This window comes from Rousettus aegyptiacus, unplaced genomic scaffold (assembly GCF_014176215.1).
Source record: "Rousettus aegyptiacus isolate mRouAeg1 unplaced genomic scaffold, mRouAeg1.p scaffold_m13_p_17, whole genome shotgun sequence".
NCBI lineage: Eukaryota > Metazoa > Chordata > Mammalia > Chiroptera > Pteropodidae > Rousettus > Rousettus aegyptiacus.
In genome coordinates this window covers 9,251,461-9,275,548 of record NW_023416292.1, presented here as the reverse complement: position 1 = coordinate 9,275,548, position 24,088 = coordinate 9,251,461, and the positions used below count along the sequence as shown (strand labels likewise).

The window sequence follows — 24,088 nt, the reverse complement described above, 5'->3', positions numbered from 1 at the left end:
TTAAAAACTGACACTACCTGATGTTGACAAGGACAGGAGCAACTGGAACTTTCATAGACTGCCAATGAGAATTCAAAATGATATAGCCATAACGGGAAACGGTTCGGCAATTTCTTAAGAACATACACTTACTTACCAGATGTCCCAACAACATCATTCCTTTACCCAACAGGATCTATATGTGAATGCTTATAGCAGCCTTATTCATAATAAAGCCCCAAAATGAAAATGTTCCAAAAGTCCACCTAACAAACCATGGTACCAGAATGACTAACATTTCTGATAATAACAATTTCACTTCTGGATATACACTTAAGAAAAGTGAGTGGATGTATCCAATAAAAAAAAGACACCTAAGAAAGTTCTAAGCACTATTATTCATAAGGTCCAAAAATTTGACAAAACCCAAGTGTCAATCAGCAGTAACATGAATAAGTTAAATGTGGTATAAAATCATAATGGAATATATACAACTAAAAAGAATGAACTGCTATACTCATCAACAAGGATGAATCTTACATAATGTTGAATATAAGAAGCCAGATGTAAATCTACATACTCTATGATTCCACTTATATAAAGTCAAGAACAATTAAAACTAATCTCTGGTGATCGAAGTCAGAATAGAGGCTCTCCATAGCATGTGAGGTGGGGAGTGGTAGATACAATGGATATTGCCTGGGAAGCACATGACCCTCTGGGACACTGGAATAGTTCACAATCTGGTTAGTGGTTACATAACTGCATACATATGAAAACATTTATCAAGCTAAACATTTAAGATTTATGCACTTTAAGTGTGTATATGAACCACAATAAGTTTTTTTAAAATATAAGGAAATAAAAACCTCCCCTGGTCTTCCTAGCCTCCAATCTATTCTTCGTGGTGGTCCCAATAAAACTTTCCATTTAAAAGCATATGTCATTATGTCACTTCTCTGTACAATTCTTCAGGGTATCCTGTTGCCACGATTTCTCTGTCATAGTTTTTATGACAGGTCTGGTCCCTGCTCACCTTTCAATCTCATTTCTCTGGATTTCGGCCAAACACTTGGCAATTTCTCACCTCCAGATCTTCAAACCATCGGTTTCTTTTGAAATCCCCATCTCATACCACCCCAAACTAGCCTTCAAGAATCGGCTCACTCAAGGACTAATCTCTCTCTCCGCAGCCCTCTTTCACAGCCGCCATCTTCTTTGTCAAGGAGAATTAGGTGCTCCCTCTTCTCTGCTCCCACGCCTCTGTTCCACATCTGAACTACAGCATCTATTCTGGGGTTAGCAATGTTATGCAGGCTAATTTAGTACTGATATGTTTTTATCCCACTATACTGTGATTTCCTTAAAGGCTTACAGGGACTATTCTTCCTTTGTATTCCTATCCTCAGTATCTGTCTCAGTGGCTGGAAGATAAAAGGTATGTATTTGCTGAATGCATGAACTCAGGCTCTAAAGATTTTTTTCCTGCCAATCCAAGTAAATATATTAAGTTATAATTATTCTTTTACCTTAGTCAACAAAGTCATTGACATCTGATCTCAGCTTCTGACCAGAATGAAGTAACGAATTCACCCATATTAGACTCATATGTACTATCAGTCAAAAGCAAAGAAACTTGAGGTTTTGGTAAACTTTTGCTTATTGCAGGCTTTCCTTCAATTTCTATTAGATTTTTCAAAATATCATCATAGCTCAAAGACTCCCTTAAATCTCTTTTTGACCTCTAGGATCCCAGACTTCTGGATAACTATTTATGAACTAAAGATTCATTAAAGAGAATAGAGCAACACATACCTTACACTTTGATGTTAGTCTTCATGAAGGACATATATTGCTTCCAACTAATGTCTAGTTTGGGCATGGGCAAAGTCAAAATACAAGGTAAAGTTACCGCCAAATAGCCATTTATTTATTCATTGTGTCGACCAACAAAAGACATGGTTTCTCTTCTCAAATGGGTATAGACAACCACAAAGAGCATGTTGTTCTTTCTTACATGCAGCTTTCTCATGCTTTCCTCTGCTGTGCCATTTTTTCATACCCCTCTGTGTCCAAGGAACCCCTGCTGAGACCTGTACTTGCTCTCGAATACCTTCTCCAAAAGACAACTCTAGGAGCCCTAAAACAGACCAAGCCAGGTAGCAAGATCATTTGTCAGATCTGAGTTTAGAAACGGGGATAGGAAAGAATTTAGAGGTAGAGGGAAGAGAAGGGCTAACCTGAAGTTTATATCCTGACTATCAAGTTCCTATCATTGCACCACTGTTTTAAAAGCCTGGACTCAAGAGTTCTTCATTTAATCAGCCCGAACAGGGTAAGAAATAAATGAGAAATCGTAGCAAGGACTGAGTGCTATAATGTTTTCTTCGAGAACCAGAACAGAACATATATTCATGGAGGACTTCATAGCTTTCCAGACTGATCTACTATTAAAAGACTACTAAGTAAATCTGCCTTGTTCCTAATTAAACCTTTAATTTGTCACCACTCTGGCAGGCTGAGATGTAGTATTAGACTGGAAAATTGAGAAACAGTAGGAAGAAAAGGAAAGATTCTACAACCATAAGGAATTAGGAAACCACTGCACCAGACTACAAGGTTCTGCAGGGGAAAAGAACTATGTCACCATGACAACCTAGGATATTTTTATTGTGAGAGTTGGTAGGTTATACAGAAACATTTTCCAGAATTTGGAGGTCGAGAGTGAAGTATAAGTATGTGTGGGAGTAGAGAGACATTTTAAATTTGGATTCTTAATCTTTATTTTTTAGCTTCTCCTTGCAATCCACATGTTGCCAAATCCTGTTTTTAAGAGCAAAAGGGCAAAAATAATTTTTATACCCCATATTTATGTATAAATGTCATGTACATCATGTACATACATATATGATTATGTAACTTCATTAATTGGGAGGTTTTCATTAACAAAGGATACAAAGTTTCTTGAGGAATAGGAGAAATTCATATCAATAGTTCAAAATAGACTATTATATATTAGCATACCCATTCTTGGCTAAAAGTCCTGAAAGTATCAAATGGAAACCATATATATTTAATCTATATTATTTTTTATTTAATTTTACAATATTTTTATTTTGTTTTTATTTCCTCTGACAGTTTCCCAAAGGGTCTGCATAAAGTTTTTTTTATAAGTGTATTATTTACTCAGTATATCAGTTTATTTAGCCAATTATATGTGTTCCAGTTTGTTTCGCATACAAAGTTGATGCAAAAAAAAAAAAACACATTTCTGCTTTTCTGTGTCTTAGATACTTCACAGTTATCATTTTATTTAATCCTCACAATATTTCAATAGTACTATTATCTCCATTTTTAAAGAAGAAGTAAGTGCAATCAAAGAGGTGATCTATTTGCCGATGTCATAGCTGACAAATGTCAGGGTCTGTGTTAAAACCCAGGTCTATTTGACTCTCAAGAGTCTTCCCATTTCCTGTACCACACTGAATCTCAATGTCCTTATGATTCCTGAGGCACAGATTTTGAACTTATAAAGAAATTGTTTCAGGACATTACATAATACAATATATTTGTATTTCCAGTTGAGATATCTTATAAGTTCTTGCACTGAAGATGTTCTCTGCTTTACACAGAGCAATGAGAGATAAATGTAACAAGAAAAATTAAGAAACAAGATAAAAACAAAAAACACTATAATGCTCAAAACCAATATAAACCTCAGTGAGGCTCAGAAACACCAAAGTTGAGCACTACGGGGCTCCCCATCCAGGAATTTTGCTCCTGCTCGCTGAAGACCAAAAGTTCTCCCAAGAAAAGGAAGAGATGGATTCAGGTTCACTGCTAAAACCAAGAATTTCTTCACACATGAAAAAAAATGTTGAAAAGAACTATAAATACTGCTTCCAGAACCATGGCCTAGAGAAGCAGGAGAAAAGCGACAGAGTTTCATGTCCAAGACCTGGATCAAGCTGTCTTGTAGCTTAGAGACTGGATTTGCGATCTCTCTCCACGGCATTGGAAGATAGACCTTAGCCACCAATATAAGGTCTGGTTATAGTCTGGGAGTCCTTTGTCGGGTAATGGAAGCAATCAAGACAGAGTTAACAGAGAGAGAGGGAAAAGAAAAACAAATCTCCTTATCAGGATGTCTGCACATCAAAATTCCAAAACACATGAGGAAATTCACACTTAAAAAAGCAACGAACAAAATTTAAAAATGAGAAGATAAATTCATCCCAGATGAAATGAACATAACAGAAAAATCTGAGAATAAGTTTTAAATAAGCATTTTTAGTAGTCTCTGAGAGAGTTAAAAGGTAAAAAAAAAAAAGAACAAGGAATTGTAAAAGCAAGCATATATTTAAAAAGGTCGATGTGCAAAAGCATCTGCTAGGGATCTGGGAAATAAGCACTCACTAGACAAAATGCACTCCAGACTGGTCTCGGTTAAAGAAAAAATAGTAAATTTAAAGAACTGAAGAATTCACCCAGATACCTTATTATAGAGAGATTGGATAAAGAAACAACAACAACAACAAAAAAAAAAAAAAAAAAAAAGGAGAAGTTGAGGAGAAGGAAAAGAGGAGAAAGAAGAGGAGTAATTAAGAGTAATCAAGAGGAAAAAGAATTAAACATCTTTAATAGTGACCTAATAGGAATTCTAGAAAAATATAATAGAGATAGTGGAAAAACAATATTCAAACAGATCAGGAGTCAGCATTTTATGAATTGAACAAAAAAACATTAATCTTCAGAATGAAAGTACACAGAGTGCCAAACAGAATGAAGAAAAACAATTCCATATATACAATGTAGATCTTAAAATTAACAAGAGAAAGGACAGTTTAGCTGCAAAGGAATGACATGTAGACCTAGAACAGCCTTTTAATCAGCAGCAGTAAAGGTTAGCACACAGTGAGTAATATCCCAAAAGTACTATGAAAAAATAACTATGGACCTCAGACTATACCAAACCCCAAATTATCACTCAAGATAGAAACCAAAATAAAGATATTATCAGTGACAGAAAAACTAAAAGATTTTAACACCCACAGACATTTGCTAAAAGGAGAAACAACAAAGAGCAAAGAAACTGTTACAGATATGTTGGTGAGTTTACTATTAAAAGACTCATTTTGAGGGAACAAAATAAAATAAAATAATATGGGCAAAAATATTTAATGAAAAATTAAAATCCAGTAAAAGTCAGAAAGTGGATAGACACAAAATTTTTAAGTTTCGTTAGAAATAGAAATAAAAATCAGTATTTGGAGCAATGGAAATTTTTACACACACATGGTGGAAGTACAACCACTTTGAAGAGTAATTTGGCAATATGTAGTAAAGATGTGACTGTATCACCATAATTTTACCCTCGGGAACATATAAAGAAATATCACAAATATTACCAGAGAGATATACAATATTCATAACAGGAAAATAGCAAAAAACCAATAAACAAAAATTGTGTATCAACAGAAAAAGGATTAATAAATTGTGGCTTGTGTTTGGAATACTATACAGCACTGAAAAATGAATGAACCAGAATTAGAGGTCTAAATATGGGTAAATCTTAAAATATGATGTTGAGAATAAAAAGCAAGTTGTGCCTTATAGAAAAAATGTACGCATTAGATAAACTTCAGACATTAGTTACAGTGCTATTGGCCATGAATTCAATGTTGATGAATCAATAATACATATTAAATAAAATATCTTTAAACAAACATAAAACAAGGCTATGTATTGATCAGGTGACTAAAGTGTTGTGACTAGAGGCTCACGGGAACCTAGCTCTGTATTCCTCTAGGAGCAATGGTTCAGGATTCACTAATTGTGTTGGCGGTAGCTTTGTAGAACATATTGATCTCAAATAAGGGGAATATATTAATACTAAAGGAAAAGTATTTTTCAAATGCATCTGATTGCCTTATTAACATAAGAAGGAAAAAAAAAAATAAGCCTTCCCAAGAAATTACTCCATGTTCTCCCAGGAGCTGTAAAAGCAGTGGTCCTGCCTTCCAGTACTCTTGAACCCGTTGCTCTCTCCACTTTATTCTTCCTCACTCTGTCTCTTTGAAGGGTCTCCACTTAAACAGTGTTTCCTAAGAATCTAGAGTATCGAATCTTATAACAAATATGACAGAGATGGATACAAGCAACACACAGGTACATTTAAAAGTGAGCTCTGTGGAAAATTAATTGCAAAAACACATGTACCTCAGTTCTATAGGAACCCAGAGACGGGTATGTCCCTACCTGGGCATCCACCTTCCGAATTTCTCAAGGACATTATAAAAATACGCGAAAATATTTATTTTTTCTTCTTAGCTCTCATACAGTAACTACACTGTATCCTGCCATAGGCCTTAAAGCTGGTCAGCAGTTTATTCCTTTGTGTCTCTTTAAGAAGGAGGGCGGGTGCTTTGCCCTCTTCCGAAATGGCTGCCCATGCTTCACACGCTCTGCGCATGCTACCCGAACGCAATTCTGGGTAGCGGCAATTCAGTGGCTTTCGCGGCGCAAGATGGGGACTTGGCCGCAAGCGAGGCTGAATCTCCCAGCATGCTTTGCAGCAGGGCCAGGAGGCCTGAGGTGTAGTAATGGAGAGTCCCTAGAGCTTTCGGCTGCTAAATCGGTTGTAAAGGTTGAGGTTAAGCCCGGGGCCTGAGACCTGGACAACCACAAGATGGAAGCGTGGCGCTGTGTGAGGAGGGGCTACGGCCGCTGTGTAGTGGGGAGAGGCCGGTCAGTAGGGCCAGGTGGCGGGAGGGACGAGGGAGGCGCGGCCAGGGGCGGGGGCGGGCGGCCCGAGAGAACCGGGGCGGGGCGGGGTGGGTTGGGGGACGAAAGAGCAGGAAGAGGGGTCCGGGCGGTAGTGCGACCGATCGAGCCCCCGGAGATTTCGAGGGATAAGGAGACCGGCACGTAGCCGACGGGACGTTTGGCCGACGGGGCCCGGGGCCGAGCGCATCCGCCACTGGCCGGGCTGATTCCCTCCGGTCCAGGCTTGGCCTTAGATCCCCGGCCCACTTCCCCCTTCTCCACCTCCAAGCCCGCCCGAGCTCCAGGTCCCCGAGCTCCAGGTCCCCGGCCTCCTCCCCAGGTTCTGCAGCACCTTCCGGGAGCTGACCGTACGCGGGAGGCCGCTTGTCGCAGTAGGTCCCGGGGCAGCCTGACCCCGAGGGAGGCGCGCGCGTTGCTCACACGCCCAGGGATTTGTTGGTGTGTTAGTGTCTGTCAAAGTTTAGTCACTTGTATACCAACCTTTATGATTACTACCAAATTTCCGTTCACGCCTGTATTGTTTACTGGATATTTTTCTTGAAATTGACTCACTTAAAAAAAAGCACTTCAGTAGATGCTGCCTGCATTGGCTTCGCCTTAAACTGTTATCTGCGAAATCTTGGGTTTGATGTACTGATTGGTTTATTTTTCCTAAGACATTTTAAAATCAATACTGAGATATTAAATACAAAAGTTTGTGTGCCATATGAAACCGACTGGTGTACCACACATGGGAAGCACAGCACTGTATTACATAAGCTATGGGTGTCTGGTTTTAACTCCTATACCCCTGGGACTTGATGACAATTCAGTTCAATGTTTTCCTGAGTACCAGCTGTGTGCCAGGCATTGTGCTAGGCAGTTGGGAAGAAACTGGGATTAAAAGGATTAAGAAAGTTCTGGCCTTGAAGGAGCTCATCATCTTGAGAAAAAAAAAAAATCTGTATAAATAACTGCAAATACAGAGAAGTTTCGTAGTACAAGTAGTATACTTTCATACAGTACCTCATTGGGATAGAAAATGTATGGAGCAAGTGCCCAAATTTCTATGGCTTTCAGAATTGTCACAAAGCAGGATAGTCTGCCCATGTCATGCCTTTAAAGACTTACAATTAGTTGAATTTAGAGATCAATTGGAAAATGCATGAACTAATAAAATTTAATATTGTTGAAAAGAACATGTAAAAGTCAAATAACAAAATACAGTATACAGTATTACCTTTGGTGATAGAAATAGTAGATATTGACACTATCTTGAAACATACCTTTATTGAATTCTGGAGGAAATGATAGAAGTCTTTCTCAATCTTAACATTTTGCCAGAGTAGTGTGATAAGAATATGGTGCTTAAGACATCTTGAGAGCAGCTTCTATTCAACATAACACCACAAGTTTGAAGATATTTTGGATGATAGGTTAAAGTGGTGCTGTTGGGCTTGGAGTGTTGGTGAATTCCTAGCAAGTAACTTATCCTCTTTCATTTCCCTCTAGGAGAAGCATGCTTTTTTAAAAAAGATGGAAAAATGAATTAACCACCTGCTGATTATCAAGAGAGGTAGTTTTGAGAAGTTGTGATAGGCTTTTGTTTTCTTAGTTATACCAATGTTTGGAAAATATAACCTTGGTATAAAAAAAACAAACTGTTCAGAAATGTGTTTTTATTCCAAACCCAAGTTGGAGGAGAGATTCTCTTTAATTGTAATCAGCGTACGTGTCCCATATTTGATTTGAGTATTAACTTGCTGTGGATTTTATTTGTCCATTGAGTGTTATTAGATGCTAGAGAGCTATTCTGAATACCAGTTTGATAGTCGATTCATCTCTCAGTTGAACTGTGGATTTTTTGAAGTGTAGGTGGTGTTTCGGGAGCCTGGCGGATTCTAAGTTAATTGTTTAGAGTACCATTTATAGTTGTTCAGGGAGAGTATTGAGATACACTGCTCATAGTTAAATCATGGCTGCTTTCTCTCTGTCCTCCACAGATTTAGAAGTCAGATTTTAAATATTAGACATTGTCCTCCCTTGAGGAAACAGATTTAGATTTCATGTACGATAGCTGAACAAAAAGTGGTGCCTCAAGGAGTGTATTTATTTCTTTTAGATACCCCATGTTACCCCATCACCAGAAGAGTCTGGGCAGAGACTGGACTACACCGTGGGAGAATCTGCAGAGGTGTTGCTGGAACAGACATATTTCTAGTTGTATGAGGTGGCCTGGACATTATTCTCGTGCTCCTTACCCGTACTTCAGTAGTAGGCATTTTTCACTAAATTGGAGACCACCTTGTTTGTTTGAGTCTGGAACTCAGTTTCAGTACTGGAACTGGAGACCTGACAACCTGAGCCAGACATCTTTGATTCATCTCTCTAGTTACATCATGAACTCTGAGGGAGATGAGCCTTCATCAAAACGAAGAAAACACCAAGGTAAAGGTGACATGTATCTTGGTGCAGAGGTAGACATAAGCCATAGACTAATGGAAACGTTCATATTTAATCCTCAAGAAAACCTCCTGCAGGTTTTAGAGGCATTCGGTGTTTGTTTTCAGCCAGTAGTTTTCTTTTAGGAAAAAGGAAATAATTTTTTTTAATACGTTTGTATTTTTATCTTTAATTATGTATATCTGGCAGTAAAAATAGAAGTGACTCTGCATGTAGAATAAGGTAGAAAAGAATAGAGGACTAGATTAAAACATTAAGTTTAATTTAAGAGTATTTTTCAAATCCAGTGTTCTTGAAACAAAGGTTCTTAGACACCTTAGAAATTGGTGGATATATTACTGGGAGTCCACAGAGCTATTTAAAAAATTAAATTTTCTGTTTTCATTTTTAATGTTAATTTTTCTAATGCTAACTTTTAAAAATAAGACAAAAGATCTTGAAATAAAAACAATCATAAATGAAAAATATTTTACAGAATAAGAGTTTAGGTTATTCAATTTGTATTTCTCATACAGGGGTCTAGAGATATAATCTTGAGAGTGTGGGAAGTTTTAAGTTTTTAAAAAGGGTGCCACATCTTATTCAGCTTTGACAGTTTTTTCTAAATATGCTAATTATTTCTATTTTTCTCGTATTTAAACAGTTCACTAGGCTTCCTCTGTGCTACCGGTCCTGGCCACTTCCCACTCCGCATGAATTGTCTACGTAGAATTTGGAATTGTCTTTCTTACTGAGCTATGGTTTTCAGTGAAGATAATTCCTCCAAAGATATTAGAAATAGGTTGTGTGGGTACTAATGGGTAGGGAGTAGACATAAGTTTATCAAGAGAAAATGTTCATGGTGAGTCTCACTTGGAAGTTAGAGCTAGAATATTTGCTACTGCTCTTTTAAGTAGGAATTCTAAGCACTGAAAAGTGAAAAATCTCTTTGGTACTTGACCACAGCTTGTGTTTATAAACAAATATTGTTTGAATGAATGAAAGGTGTATTTAGAGGCATTAAAATTAGGTTTCTAAGAAGAATCCATAATCTAAATCTAGGACTATATGATGACATGAGTGCTTTTCATTCACATACTCATTGTTCATCAGGTCAGCACGCTTGTTTAGCCTTTTGTAGATCTGGTAGCTCTCAGGTGTTGCTGTGGCATAGTGACATTAGCATGGGCTTAGGAACCTCTCCCTGCTCCTATTCTGCTCCACTAATTGTGTGAACTTGGACAGGTTACTGAACCTCTCTGCTCCTTGGTCTCCTAGTGTGAAACAGTGTCTACTTTGAAAGTCTGTTAAAGATGAAATGAGATTCAAAGTGCCCAGCACACTGTTGGCTTCATAGTGGGTACTCAGAAAATCGTGGTGATGTTGTTTTCCCTTTAATGGATGGGGAATTACATTTACACACTGATAATCTTGGATTGCAACCTGACTCTATGTGTCCATTCTTCCTAGGTATTGTGAATAAGGAAAATGCTCTTCGTTAAGCCATATCTGTGACTTCTGATATTTCACTAATACTTTTCAATCAAGAGAACAGCATTGCTAACTTGCCTATCACTTTAAAGTGGTAGTTGAAGGATTTATGTGACACAGTTATGACTTTTTAATTAGGCACCCTAAAAACCTGATCAGGCCTATTGCTTACTTTCTTTGATTCATCTGTCTTCTCTGCTGTGATCACCTTGTTCCTCCTGACATGGAAGGTATATAATCTTTTGTAGTGTGAATTTATGTTGTGAAGTATATGAAGGCCAAAGACTGTTTACTCCATCAATAGTTTTCAGATTGTCTTCCATGGACCTCTAGCATTCAGACACATTTCTTTATGTTTTTCAAAGCAAATGTGGTCGGGATAAATGTGTTTACCCCATCATCTGAGCGCCAGTCCCAGCATACCAGGATTCGATGTTCATGACCTGAAAAGTAACGACAAAGGTTGTACAAGCTCTAGAAGTTTAAAAGCCACTGTATTAATTAGATAATCTGATGGTCTCTGTCATTTAGAAAATGGAATTGCTAAACAAATTGGCTTACAAATGCTTAATTGCCAAGACTATAAAAATCTTAATGCATTTGTATGTCTTTACATACACATATTTTACGAGAGACTATAAATGGGTTTTCTCCACTTTCACCTTTCGTATTTGAATGTGGTAGCGATATCAGGGTAATGCTATAACTTTGTGGTGATAGCTTACATCTTGTTTGCATGACTTTCCATCTTGTATGCATATGAAGACTTTATGATTTGTGGCTAAAAACATCATAGGCACTCCCCAATTTATGAATGAGTTGTGTTCTAGATCATCAGTTTTTGAGAATCAGTTGTTGATCATTAGTTCTGTTTTCTCCATAGAAATTCTGTTATAAAACTCAAAGTAGCTCTGCAGAGCTAGTACAATTAGCCTTAGTTCTGGGCCTTCGGGGTTAGGATTCTCCTTATTCTTTGAAGGGAAAGGAAGGAGATAATTTTCTTCCCTTTCTTGGGCATAGGACAAGCTCTAAGCTAACTTCTGTAATAGTCGAAGGCTTTTGTTTGGCTCGCTTTTCTCTCCTTACACCTTTATTTTTTCTTTACCCTTCTCAGGCTCTGAGTACCTTTCTGGTATCATAAGTCTCCAACTCCCTTGTTCCATTCAGACCTCACTATTCATAAAACTTATCCTCCTCATCCGTCCTTTGATCACAATTTTTGTTTCCTCAATGCTGCATATATCACCATTTAGATTTTGAGGGAAGCAATCTGATTAAACTCATTTAGTATAGAGTATTTTTAAACTTTATTTCATTGGCATTTTTATAGAGTGTATTGGTATTCTGATTATACATTTATCATCATTGTATAGAATATGGGAGAATCTTCCACCATTCTACCCTTCAGAGATAACTACTCTTGAAAATACCGGTGTGTTTTGTTTTAGTTTTATTTTCTCTTGCGTATAGAATGTTTTTCCTCAATTTATTTTTTAGTTGGTGGAATTTTAGGCATTGTAGTCCAGTGAAGTGAAAGCCTTCATGCAGGAAAAGGGCTGAGATTTTTTTTTCTTCATATAATCTGTGCTTGGGAGTCCATCTTCAATTCTGTTTTTCCAAGTTCTTCCCATTTCTTTTTCCTCTTTTGTTTGAACTCATGGATTGTACAAAAAGTTCCACATTATTCTTCATGACTTCCATGGCAATATAAGTGTGCACTTTGAGGGTCGAGTGACAGAGACAATATCAGTGGTGAAATATACATGTATATGTATGTATGTGTGTATATATATGTACACAAATAGAGTGATCATTTCTAAGTTGAGGACTGCCTATAATTGCAAAATATCATGCTTTTCAATTCTCTTTTCTTCACTTTTTCAGGGTACATGATGTCTTTGCAGATCATAAACCATCACACATTTCTGGTTGCTACATGCTATGTCAACCAGCCATTACTATTTACCAGCATCCTATAACCATGTTCCACTTAACTTTTGCTTTGATGTGCGTTAAAAAGATTTCTTTTGTTCATTTTGTTTGCCTTTTCCACTTTAGTGTTCTAGACACTAAATACTGCTTCCATGCATCGCCGTTACACACCCTTCATTCATGTCTAAAGCAAAATTCTCAGATGAGTTGTTTCTGAAACTTGTTTATCACTTGATCTTATCTTAGTAATAGGGGATAAAAATATGTGAAATTATCTTATTGAAAAGCCAGTTGTGACATACAAACATATTATGGTTATAAAGTTGCTAAGAATTTCTGTATGGCAGAGCCACTTCTTAACCATAAACAAGTGAGAAACCATGACCCCTCTATAGTCTTTATTTTATTAATACTCATTCTCAGGCTCCAGAATGATTTGCTAGGTCCTTTTAAGTCTGTTGTATACTTCTCAGTCAGTCAGTATATCATTTTGCTGCCTTTTAATCAATTTGATGACAACTACTTGGTAGTCAGTGCTATATATCCATTTCCCAGGGAAAAACATTTTTTTCATTGCCTATGGGAATTTTAAAAAGGCAAGAAAATACTTACCTACAGGAAAATATATGGTCTGTTTTTTATTAATTCTTTATATTTTATCCAATATGTTTTAACAGGCACAATAAAAAGGCATTGGGAATACCTATGTAACCATAATAAAGAAAAAACGAAGATCCTAGGAGACAAAAATATTGACTGCAAATGTGAAGACAGTGAGAACAAGTTTGACTTTTCAGTGATGTCCTATAATATACTTTCACAAAATTTACTGGAAGATAATTCACACCTCTATAGACACTGCCGGCGGCCAGTATTACACTGGAGTTTTAGGTTTCCTAATATTCTGAAAGAAATTAAACACTTTGATGCAGATGTAAGTGTAAAATATTATCAAAATTCTTCATACAAGAGAAAGTTGAGTTAACTGATTCGTTTGTGAACTAAATGGTTCACAGTTTTAGATAGTAAAAGTTTTTTCTGATAAAGGGCCAGGGTTTGGGGGATGATCAGATTTGGAAACCTTAATTTGATAGATCTATAACTTACAAGAAAAAAGGATTTATATTTCACTTCTATTTTCATCAGGCTTTTAGAATTTTAGAAGTCTGTTTTTAAAGATGGAAGCACCATAAGATTCATATTTGTATCTCTTTGTTTTAATTCATGCCATATTTTTCCTTTAGGTACTTTGTTTGCAAGAAGTTCAAGAAGATCATTATGGAACAGAGATCAGGCCAAGTTTGGAATCGTTGGGTACAAAATAACTTTTATTTTAGCCAAATTTTCTTTAGAAGATCGGTGTACTGTTAAAGCATAACTTACTAACAAATATGTGTGGCATGTTTGAGCCAAAAATCTTAATTTCGAAAAAACTTAATGTCAATTCTAAAAGGTCAGGAAAAGATTGAGGTATTTCAAGTAGAAACTTTTGTGTGGATATATAATTTTAATTCATAGGGAAGGGTGTATAAGAATCTCTTAATAGCTTCCTTTCCAGTAGTTGGCTCTGCCCACCAGTAAACTCTTAAAATCCTGCACTCCATGAAATCAGGGACAATTCTGTCTAGGTCATTGTAGCACAAGTGCCTACCAGGGTTAATGGATAGAAGCTAAAAACCTCTTTGATGAATGAACACTTCTAGAAACAGATTATCTGTTTGAGAGATGCTGCCTACTTTTCATTCATTCATTTAGCAAATACTTTTTGAGTGCCTACCATACACCATGCAATGCAGTGGAGATACAGTGATGAGCAAAACAGATAAAAAGTCTCTGCTTTGTGGAGCATACGTTCTAGTAAAGAAGGCTGACCATAAGCCAAATAAATAAGTAAATGGTTCATAAGGTAATGATAGTTTTCTGGAGAAAAGCAGGAAAATGGAATGAGTCAGTTTTCAGTTTTATACAAAATGATCAGAGAGGGTGAGATTTGAGCAAAGACTTGAAGGAGGTGAATGAACAAGCCATGCCTGGAGCATTCCAGACTGGAAATAGCAAGAGAAAGGCCCTGAGGTTAGAGTTATTTAAGGCAGGTGAGGAGGGCCCTGTGTGTGGAGTGGAGCAAGAGAGGCAGTGGGGGAAGAGTTGGAGGCAAAAAGGTCAGAGATTCGTGGCAGTTGGATTATTAATAAGGCCTTATTGTCTTTTTCGAGACTGACTTACTGACTAGAATAGAAATGAGAGCATGATAATACATGTTAGCATGTTTAAGACAAGTTTGCCAGAAAAGAGTAGTAAACTCTATTAGTCCTAAACTTTTTTTGATTCCAACACTTATTAACATCCCGCATTACTAATGTTTTACAGAATATACTTTGGTATACATTTTTGAAGTATTAGAAGAGCTATGTGTTGGTGTTTGTGTGTGTGTGTGTGCGCGCGCGCGCGCGCATAAAACAGTCCCTCGTTTTAAATTTCTTTCTTTTTTATAGGTTATCACTGTGAATACAAGATTCGGACAGGAAGGAAACCTGATGGCTGTGCCATTTGCTTCAAACATTCCAAATTTTCACTCTTATCAGTGAATCCAGTGGAATTCTACCGCCCTGATGTTCCTCTGTTAGACAGAGACAATGTTGGCTTAGTGTTACTCTTGCAGCCCAAAATTGCAAGTGGTGCCTCTCCTGCAATCTGTATAGCTAACACACATCTGTTGTATAATCCAAGGCGAGGTGACATTAAGCTGACCCAATTGGCAATGCTTCTAGCAGAGATTTCCAGTGTTGCTCATCAGAAAGATGGCAGCTTCTGCCCTATTGTTATGTGTGGTGACTTTAATTCTGTTCCTGGTTCTCCGCTCTATAGTTTCATAAAGGAAGGAAAATTGAATTATGAAGGACTGGCCATAGGAAAGGTAAGTGCTCACTTCATCACTGTTAAGAGTCGGACTAGTCCTCTGTTCACTGTAACGTGAGGATAGTCATCACAGGGCTCTTTGAAAACCTCAGATGGTCCAGTACTCTCACTTTACCAAGCTATGATGATTTCCCGCAACTATAAATAAGTCATTATATTCACTTGGTTAAATTTCATCTTTTCCATCTATTTGTGGCAACATTGTGCTTGGAGGAATTGGCAGGCAGCAGAAAACCCAAAAGGGGGGAGAAGGAAAAAAAAACGTTGACATGAATATTTCATAAATAAGGAACTACTCACAAGGTGGCAGAACAGAATTTTGTATGCTGGCTAGGGGCAATACAGTTGGCAAAACAATAATTTCATTTTACTTTATTATGTAATTTTCTTTGACTTAATAATAAATATTTTAATTCCTTAGCTGACTATAATTTATCTTGTTTTTATTTGTGCTTTCTTATGTTTACTTTAGATCATCTGAGCATATTTAACCAAAATAAGTTTTTCAGCACTGAGTTTTGAGTGATAGTTTAAAATTTAATAAGAGTTCATCTTAGTGTTTTCTATAATAGGAACTTATTACAGGTAGCTAAAAAGGAGGGAAGCCTTAGTCCAAAGCTCTAGATCATTTAGATGTCCAAATTAGATGAAAACAAGTATAGGAAAAGATTGCTATTTTCATGTAAAAAGTGCTTTCAGAACTGTATTTGAACAAGATTTCATAAACAACATAATGAATAAAGGGTAATATTTCCCATTCTTAGATTCCCCTTCAGTTAAGACATAAACTTTTCAATATATAAACTATTTTAAATCTATTCACTTAAGGTACCTGTTGAAATTTTGTTTAGGTATCTGGCCAGGAACAGTCTTCACGGGGACAAAGAATTTTATCTATTCCAATTTGGCCCCCAAACCTAGGTATCTCACAGAACTGTGTGTATGAGGTACAGCAGGTACCAAAAGTAGAAAAGACAGGTAAGTGTTTGCAGTACATTTTGGCAGTCTTCTTGATAAGTTTCCCTTTGAAGACATAAAACTAAATTTTTAAAGGAATAACATCTCAGGAATGAAAATTCATATGTAAAAACATAGTTGTTTGCTCATTCCTTTTTTTAAAGAGCTCTAAATTTACCTTTTTTAAGTTGAACTTCCAAAATTATCTTTGCATGAATTACTTGCATGTTACTTTGGAAATGTTCGCATTTTATGTTTGCTAGTTCTGGAGCTCATCAAAATAGATTCTAGATGGAGCATTTAACTAGGTATCTATCTGAACTAGATATGTCTTAAATATTTTTCTAGAGTAAGAGGACCGTGCTAAGGCAAACTGGAACAAAACAATATAGTGATAGTACTAAAATGTTTCTCTTTGTTCTTACAGACAGTGATCAGACACAAACACAGCTGGACAAGACAGAGGTCCTAGTGACAGCTGAAAAGTGAGTTCTGGAAAGCAGCAGTAAACTTTTGTTGACTTTTATTGATCATTTCTCAAAAATCACCTGGATAAAAAATGAAGACATTCTGTGCTGCTGAAGAATGCTGGCTCTTAAGTCAAATAGACCCCAGTTCCAATCATGACTTTGCTGCTTTTTAGTTTTGTGACTTTGAGCAAGAAACATAACATCTCTGAGGTTCAGTTTCCTTACCTATAATTTGGGTCGTTGTGAGAATTACATGAGACAAAGCACGTAATGTTCAATATTTGACAAATAGTGTGTACTTAAGCAGTGTTATTTAAAGAAAACAGCTTGTCCATGGGCCTGGACCAGCAAGTTAGTACTCTTTGAAATTTATTGCTATTACATATTTAAACAAAGTCAAGATCACAGAAAAATGTTTTTCAGATTTCAAGAGGATCCTTTTGACTTCCCGGATCTCAAAACAATTTATCAGAGAATTAATCTAAAAGAGAATATGTCAGTAGAAAAGATGATTATTTATATTTATCTCTTAAACTACAAGAAAAGGTCATCAGAGGTAGAGGGGCAAAGATTCCTGGATTCCTTATTATTAAAGAAGCATGAATGAGACTATGGTTGAAAACAGATGTATGTTAATACAATAGTTTGGAGACTTAAATCTTGTCTCTTTGAGAGATTCTTTAAATGTCTTAATTGTTTTATATTGTGACTTTTACAGTTTTGATTTTTATTTAAATTTAGGGACAAAATTAGAATCATCTCTCATTTATATTATCTGCTTTTTTTTCAGTCTTACTTTATTTTCTATACTTTGTTACGAGAAATTACTCTCTCATATTTAAGAATCTAGTAAAATTTTTTGAATTTTTATAAGAGTACTTTAAAATTTGATTAAACCTTTCAAATAGTTAAAACTTCCCTGAGTAAGATTAATAAAAAAGCTAATCTTACAAACAGACTTAGTTTTGAGTAATTCTAAGATTTTTATAACAAAATGGGGAATACGATGATACTTTTAAGTATCTTGTAATACTTAAAAGCATACGTAAATACAGTATGCTTATATGCAGTTTAAATCTATAAACTGAAAAGTTAGTAGTAAGATAATAGTTTGCAAGATACCTATTTTACATTTAATAATATTGTAAATATAAGTCCTTAGAAATAAAAAGTTTCTAAAACTTGGAAGTAGGGACATTTCGAAGCAGTTACCTTTGTTCATTGACATAGGAGCTCTTTAAAACCAGGGCAACAACATCTGTGGATCCTCAGCTAACATAGAACTTAGGGCGTTTGGTAAATGTTGAATGAGTCAAAAAAAATTTTTTTAACTTCGTTATCTTTCATGACATAAAAGATCCTCAAAATTTATGAAATGTTAGTAGGAAATGATTTTTAAACCCTTTACCTGTAATATCACATGTATTTGTGGTGGGGGGGTAAATGTAAACCATTATAGAAGCTATTTTAAGGTGCAGTACAAAATTATCTCATATATCACAGCAAGAATAATCATAGAAGAATTTGGCCCCTCTGACATCAAAAGTCTGGTGGATATAAATAGCATTCCTAAGGGCCACTTTTTCTTTCTTGAAAATAACAAAAAGCTATACAGGCATACCTGACAGATAATGCAGGTTCTGTTCCAGATCACCACAAAGTGAGTAATGAATATTTTGGTTTCCCAAAATATAAAGTTGTGTTTACACTATAGTGTAGTCTCTGAAATGTGCATTAGCATTATGTCTTTAAAAATGTACATACCTTACTTAAAAAATACTTTATTGCTAAAAAATGCTAATCATCTTCTGAGCCTTCAGTGAGTCCTAATCTTTGTGGGTGGAGAGTGTTGCCTCCTTATTGTTGGCTGCTGACTAAACAGGATGGTGGTTCTTGAAGGTTCAAGCGTCTGTGGCAGTTTCTTAAAATAAGACAACAATGAAATTTTCTGCATCAATGGACTTTATCATTAACAGTTTCTCTGCAGCATGCAATGCTGTTTGATAGCATTTTACCCACAGTGGATCTTCTTTCAAAATTAGAATCAGTCCTCTCAAACCCCGCCGTTGCTTTATCAGCTAAGATGATGTAATATTTTGAGCCCTTTTCTGTCATTTCAACAGTCTTCGTAGCATCTTTACCAGGAGTACATTCCATCTCAAGAAACAACTTTCTTGTCACTTTGGCTTGTATCAACTCTTATTTTAAAAAAAAGAAGAAGAAGAAGAGGAAGAAGGAGAGGATGAGGAGGAGGAAGAGGAAAGAAGAAGAGGAAGAAGAAAGAAGAAAGAAACCACTTTCTTTGCTTATCCATAAGAAGCGACTCCCCATCCATTCAAGCTTTATCCTGAGATGGCAGCAATTCAGTCACATCATCAAGCTCTACTTCTAGTTCTCTTGGTATTTCCATCAGTTAAATCCTGCAGTTAAATCCTCTCTAAAGTCTTGAACCACTGAAAGTCATCCATGAGGGCTAGAGTCAGCTTTTTCCAAACTCCTGTTAATGTTGATTTTTGATCTCTTTCCATGAATCGCAAGTATTCTCAGTGACATCTAGAATGGCGAATCCTTTCAGAAGGTTTTTAATTTACTTTCAACAGATCGATTAGAGGAGTCACTGCCTGTGGCTGCCATAGCCTTAGGAATTGTATTCTTAAATGAGAAGACTTGAAAGTTGGAGTTGCTCTTTGGTTTATGGGCTGCAAAATGGATGCTTTTAGCAGGCACGAAAACATGAATCATTGTATATCTCCATCAGAGCTCATGCGTGATCAGGTACATTGTCAATAGCAGTGATATTTCGAAAGGAATCTTCTGAGCAATAAGTCACAACAGTGGGAGTAAAATATTTTATAAACAATGTAAATAGATATGCTGTCATCCAGGCTTTGTTCCATTTATGAAGCGTCGGCACATACGTTTATTAGTAAATGGAGGCTATCAAATATGTCATAATTAATTTTAAAAATCACAGTATGTTAATTATTGAGCTTTCCCTCTCTCCCCCATGTTTCACAGCCTTGTTAAAGGGTTAAGGATATCACTGCATGAATAAATGAATGCCAGATTGTTATGTCGTCTATTTAAATAATGCTTGTCCTAATGTCTGGCTTTGTCTGGAAATTAAATGAAAAAGTGCTTTAATAGGAGGGATTATAAATCATGAAAAACTTGGATGCCAAGTACTTTTTCTTTTCAATTTAGGTTATCTTCAAATTTACAGCACCATTTCAGCTTGTCGTCTGTTTATTCACATTATTTTCCTGACACTGGAATTCCAGAAGTGACCACCTGTCATTCCCGAAGTGCCATAACCGTGGATTATATTTTCTATTCTGCTGAAAAGGAAGATGTCGCTGGGCAGCCAGGTAAAGAATGCATGTAATCTTAAGTTCTACTTGAGAATGAACAATAACAAAACAAGGCCAAAGTCGAGAAAGTTGGCTCAGCATCTAGGTGAAGTTCTAGATTCTAATTAAAAATATTTTTGAATTGGTAATATATTTGACAGATTGGTAATGTATTTGAATAAATCAGTTAATCACCTGTAAAAGATGCAGGCAGTGAAACACCTCAAAGCAAATTATGGCCTAAGAACTATATATCCTCTGCTGTATCCTCCCAATTCCAGTCACCTCCTGAGTTCTGGGTCTTTCATGTTGCCCTCCCTCTTTGGTTTTGCTTGCCATAAATTTACTATTTTCTTTTGACAGCAACGTGATATAGTTTATACTTAAATCTTACTAAGGCATGCTGCCTTCATTGTAGCACCTTGCTTATACTGCCAACAATAGACAGTTTTGTCATGTTGACTCTGGAATATTGGATTTTCTGGAAAGAGATGTCTATAATATGACTGAGCTTTCAAAACACAAAGGCAATAAAACACTTTCCCTTGAATGATTCAATGAAAGTAAGGTTTGTAATATTAACCAAAGGATTTAATGTGGAAAAGAGAATGAGGTTTCATATATCTGAAAAGGAAAAAATACCACTCGGAAAACTTTGGAAGTCCAAAATGTGGGCAGCTGTTTTGTTTTTTTTCATTTTATCTTCCATTTTTTTTATGCTATTTTTCTCCTTTTGTTTGTTCTTTCCTTTCTGCTGAGGGATAATCTTACTAGTAATACTCAGGCTTACTCCTCCCCACTGGATAGATTCTACAAAATATGCTGCTTTGAATTTGCAGTAAGGTTCTGGTAGCTGTTGTGCCGTAAATATTCACTAGGTGGCTGAAGTGTGTCATGGACCCGCGTCTCAAATTTTAACCTTAAGAATATGTCTTCTTTTACTCTTCTTTGTGGGTACTGACTCTGGAACCAAATTATGCTAATTTGTGCTTCAGTCACCTTATAAACTCCCTTCTTAGCTATGGCTGGGTCTGTTTGTTATTATACAACTGTCAAATGGTTGATGGATGAATTTCTTATGTAGTTGTCAATCTCAAATTACTCTAAACATTCTTATGTATAACATTGACATTTTCTTCTAAAGATTATTACCAGAACTTGAACTAGAAAAAATTCTGCAATAGAAAAACACAAGGATCCGAAACCGCTGTGTATTTGAGAATTATAGTTAGCTTTTACTCAGTAAAAATTTAATCATACTCTGAAACCTTTCATATTAGACTTCCAGAGGGGTCTCAAGTTCTATATCATTGTTTAGAAAGAAAAAAAAAAAGAACTGTATGATTAATTTACAAAGACCTATTGACACAGTTTCACTGAATGGGTATGTGTTTCTTTAACACAGGAGCTGAAGTTGCTTTGGTTGGTGGCTTGAAACTTCTAGGTAGACTGTCACTTCTTACAGAACAAGACTTATGGACTGTCAATGGACTTCCAAATGAAAACAACTCTTCAGATCACCTCCCTTTATTGGCTAAGTTCAGACTTGAGCTCTGACTCTTCTTTGATTACATACGTGCTTTTCTTTCCAATTTATGTTCTTTTTCAAAGAATGTAAAGTTGTTCTTAAGAGTTTGCATGTTGTTTATTTTTGTGCTGTAGTGTTTCTGAAGAGGTTATGTTAATCAGAAGCAGCAAGTTTACAACAATTTTCTTTTTTAATAATGAAAGAATATTTTCCTGACAAGTGAGATCTAAATGCTGTTTACTATAAAAGGCTTGTATATATTTTTTATTCTAAATCCCAGTAAAATTGACAGTGATTTTTAAATATAGTGCATCTTATTTAGTCCTCTTAGTAAAGAATTTCATGTTTTTGGCAAGTTTTAACAGTGGATCTAAAATATTTTTGAGTTCTCGCCAACCACAACTCATTTCTCTTCCCGAAAGCTGTGAGAACCATATGTTTGTTGAGACCTAATTAGTTCATCTTAGAATTCATTGGGTCATTCCCAAGTGTCCAACCAACCATTTTCATTTGTTTCTGAGGGGGCTCGATAATGCTTTTTAAAATTGTACAAATTGCTTAATCCATCTTATTACTATCCCAAGCTATGTAATATATCTGCATTTTGTTGGGGAATTATAGGTCATCACAATAAATACTTTACACAAGTGCACTCTTTCCATCCTGGACAGACACCCCATTACAGAATGCTTAAGAGAGAGAAGCTTGGGGTTATGCCTTTGAGAGATTTTATTTTAGTGACCCAACTCTGTAGAAATTCATTAGGAAACTTGTCTTTAGAACAAAGTGGCAGCTATATTTCTGTTTTGTCTCAGAAATTTGAGAAAGCCAGCAAAACTCTAGTGGGGAGATACCAACTTGGAGACCTAATACTCTTTAGTAGAAATTACAACTGTTTTTAGTGGTTCTGTTTCTAAAATGTTTGTTTTTTTTTTTTTATCATGATGCAGCGGGGTGAGATGATGCTGATATTTTCTTATAAAGTGGTTAAGAGCGGGCCTAATAATTCTGTAGTTAGCTCTATATGAGTGTTTGAATCAAAAACTGTAAAACATGAAGGGAAAATTTCCTCCTTTTCAGGTATGAGAATCAAAGAATTATGTGATTTTTACTAAGTAATTTTATATTGTATTAGCCTGAATTATAAACGTTTTTATAAGCATTTTCTTAATGCTTCATCTTAAAGTAGAGAGCAGTAGTTACTTTATAGTCTTGGACTTTAAAAGGTTTTGTACTAAAATGTTTACTATTATTATTTAAAAAAAAAAGAAAGAAAGAAAAACAGATGACTATCCCAAAAAGGCATGTGGGGTTATAAGGATTTGCCTAGTAAAAATTGTAAACTTTTAAATGTTTAATTTCCCACTTTTTTGAGGTTTTTACTTACGGTATTAACTATATCCTTGGATTTTCTATTTTCTAGTCACAGTTTTCAGAATATTATGATATATTCTAATTAGCAGATATTGTTATCAAATAATAACAGATAGTATAATTATCCCCTTTTAGTATTAGGGAAAGAAAAATGAAAATTCATCATTACTGCTTTGTGTTATGTGAATTTATTAACAAATAACTTTATATAAAGGTCATTATTTGACAAACTCACATCCCTGAAAAACTGAAAATTTAGCTTTTTACATCCTGATTAATATATTGTGATTTTAGGCCCATTTCATGTGCTTCACTTTGATAGAGTTAATCCATTAAATTGCTTTCTACTTTAGCTTACACATTGAAGTAGTATTTTATGGACTAGAGGCCAAAGGGTCAATGTAACTTTGTCATAGGTTTTTAAAACTCCACTAAAATTAATTATCTACCTGTCTACTTTTTTTGGTCAGAAGAGTTGGTAACTCTGTGTTGGGGCCTTGTGTTTACCTGCCAAAAAGCAATTAAATCTAGCTAATCACTAAAACCAAGTCTCCTACAACCTCAAGTGCTACACTATCCAAGTTTTAAATGGAAAGGGATATTGTGGAGTAATGAAATTTTGGGTTGACTATGCCTTTTGATATCAAGATAATATGCATGTTTGAAAGCTTATCTTATTTTTTTAAAATTTAGCAACTGTCTGCTTTTAACCCTTTGCTTTCCCAAAAAATGAACTTAGAATCCAGAGAGTTTGAGGGATTGGGGAAACAGATGTCATCATTTGCACTTTGTACCTGTAAATTACCTAATAAATTCTTATACTAGTATACCTGTGCCTGAAGGTTTTGTGGTAGGCATACTAAGCTGTGTAAGCTTGCCTGTTG

At 35.8% G+C, this 24,088-nt stretch overlaps 1 protein-coding gene across 9 annotated transcripts; it reads left to right on the top strand.

Annotated features, from left to right (window-relative positions):
* Positions 1-6,484: 6,484 nt before the first annotated feature.
* Positions 6,485-24,033, top strand: ANGEL2 (angel homolog 2). Of its 9 annotated transcripts, XM_036234493.1 has the most exons (10): positions 6,819-7,136; positions 8,257-8,320; positions 8,867-9,192; positions 13,287-13,543; positions 13,854-13,923; positions 15,102-15,523; positions 16,377-16,503; positions 16,910-16,967; positions 20,157-20,320; positions 21,708-24,033. In XM_036234493.1, the coding sequence occupies exons 3-10, from the start codon at positions 8,874-8,876 to the stop codon at positions 21,857-21,859; spliced, it is 1,569 nt and encodes a 522-aa protein (XP_036090386.1). In that variant the 5' UTR covers positions 6,819-7,136; positions 8,257-8,320; positions 8,867-8,873; the 3' UTR covers positions 21,860-24,033. The 9 variants fall into 9 exon arrangements, with proteins under 9 accessions (XP_016021976.1, XP_036090388.1, XP_016021972.1 ...); XM_016166486.2 differs by lacking the exons at positions 6,819-7,136; positions 8,257-8,320 and adding an exon at positions 6,486-6,726; XM_016166488.2 differs by lacking the exon at positions 8,257-8,320.
* The last annotated feature ends 55 nt before the right edge of the window (positions 24,034-24,088 follow it).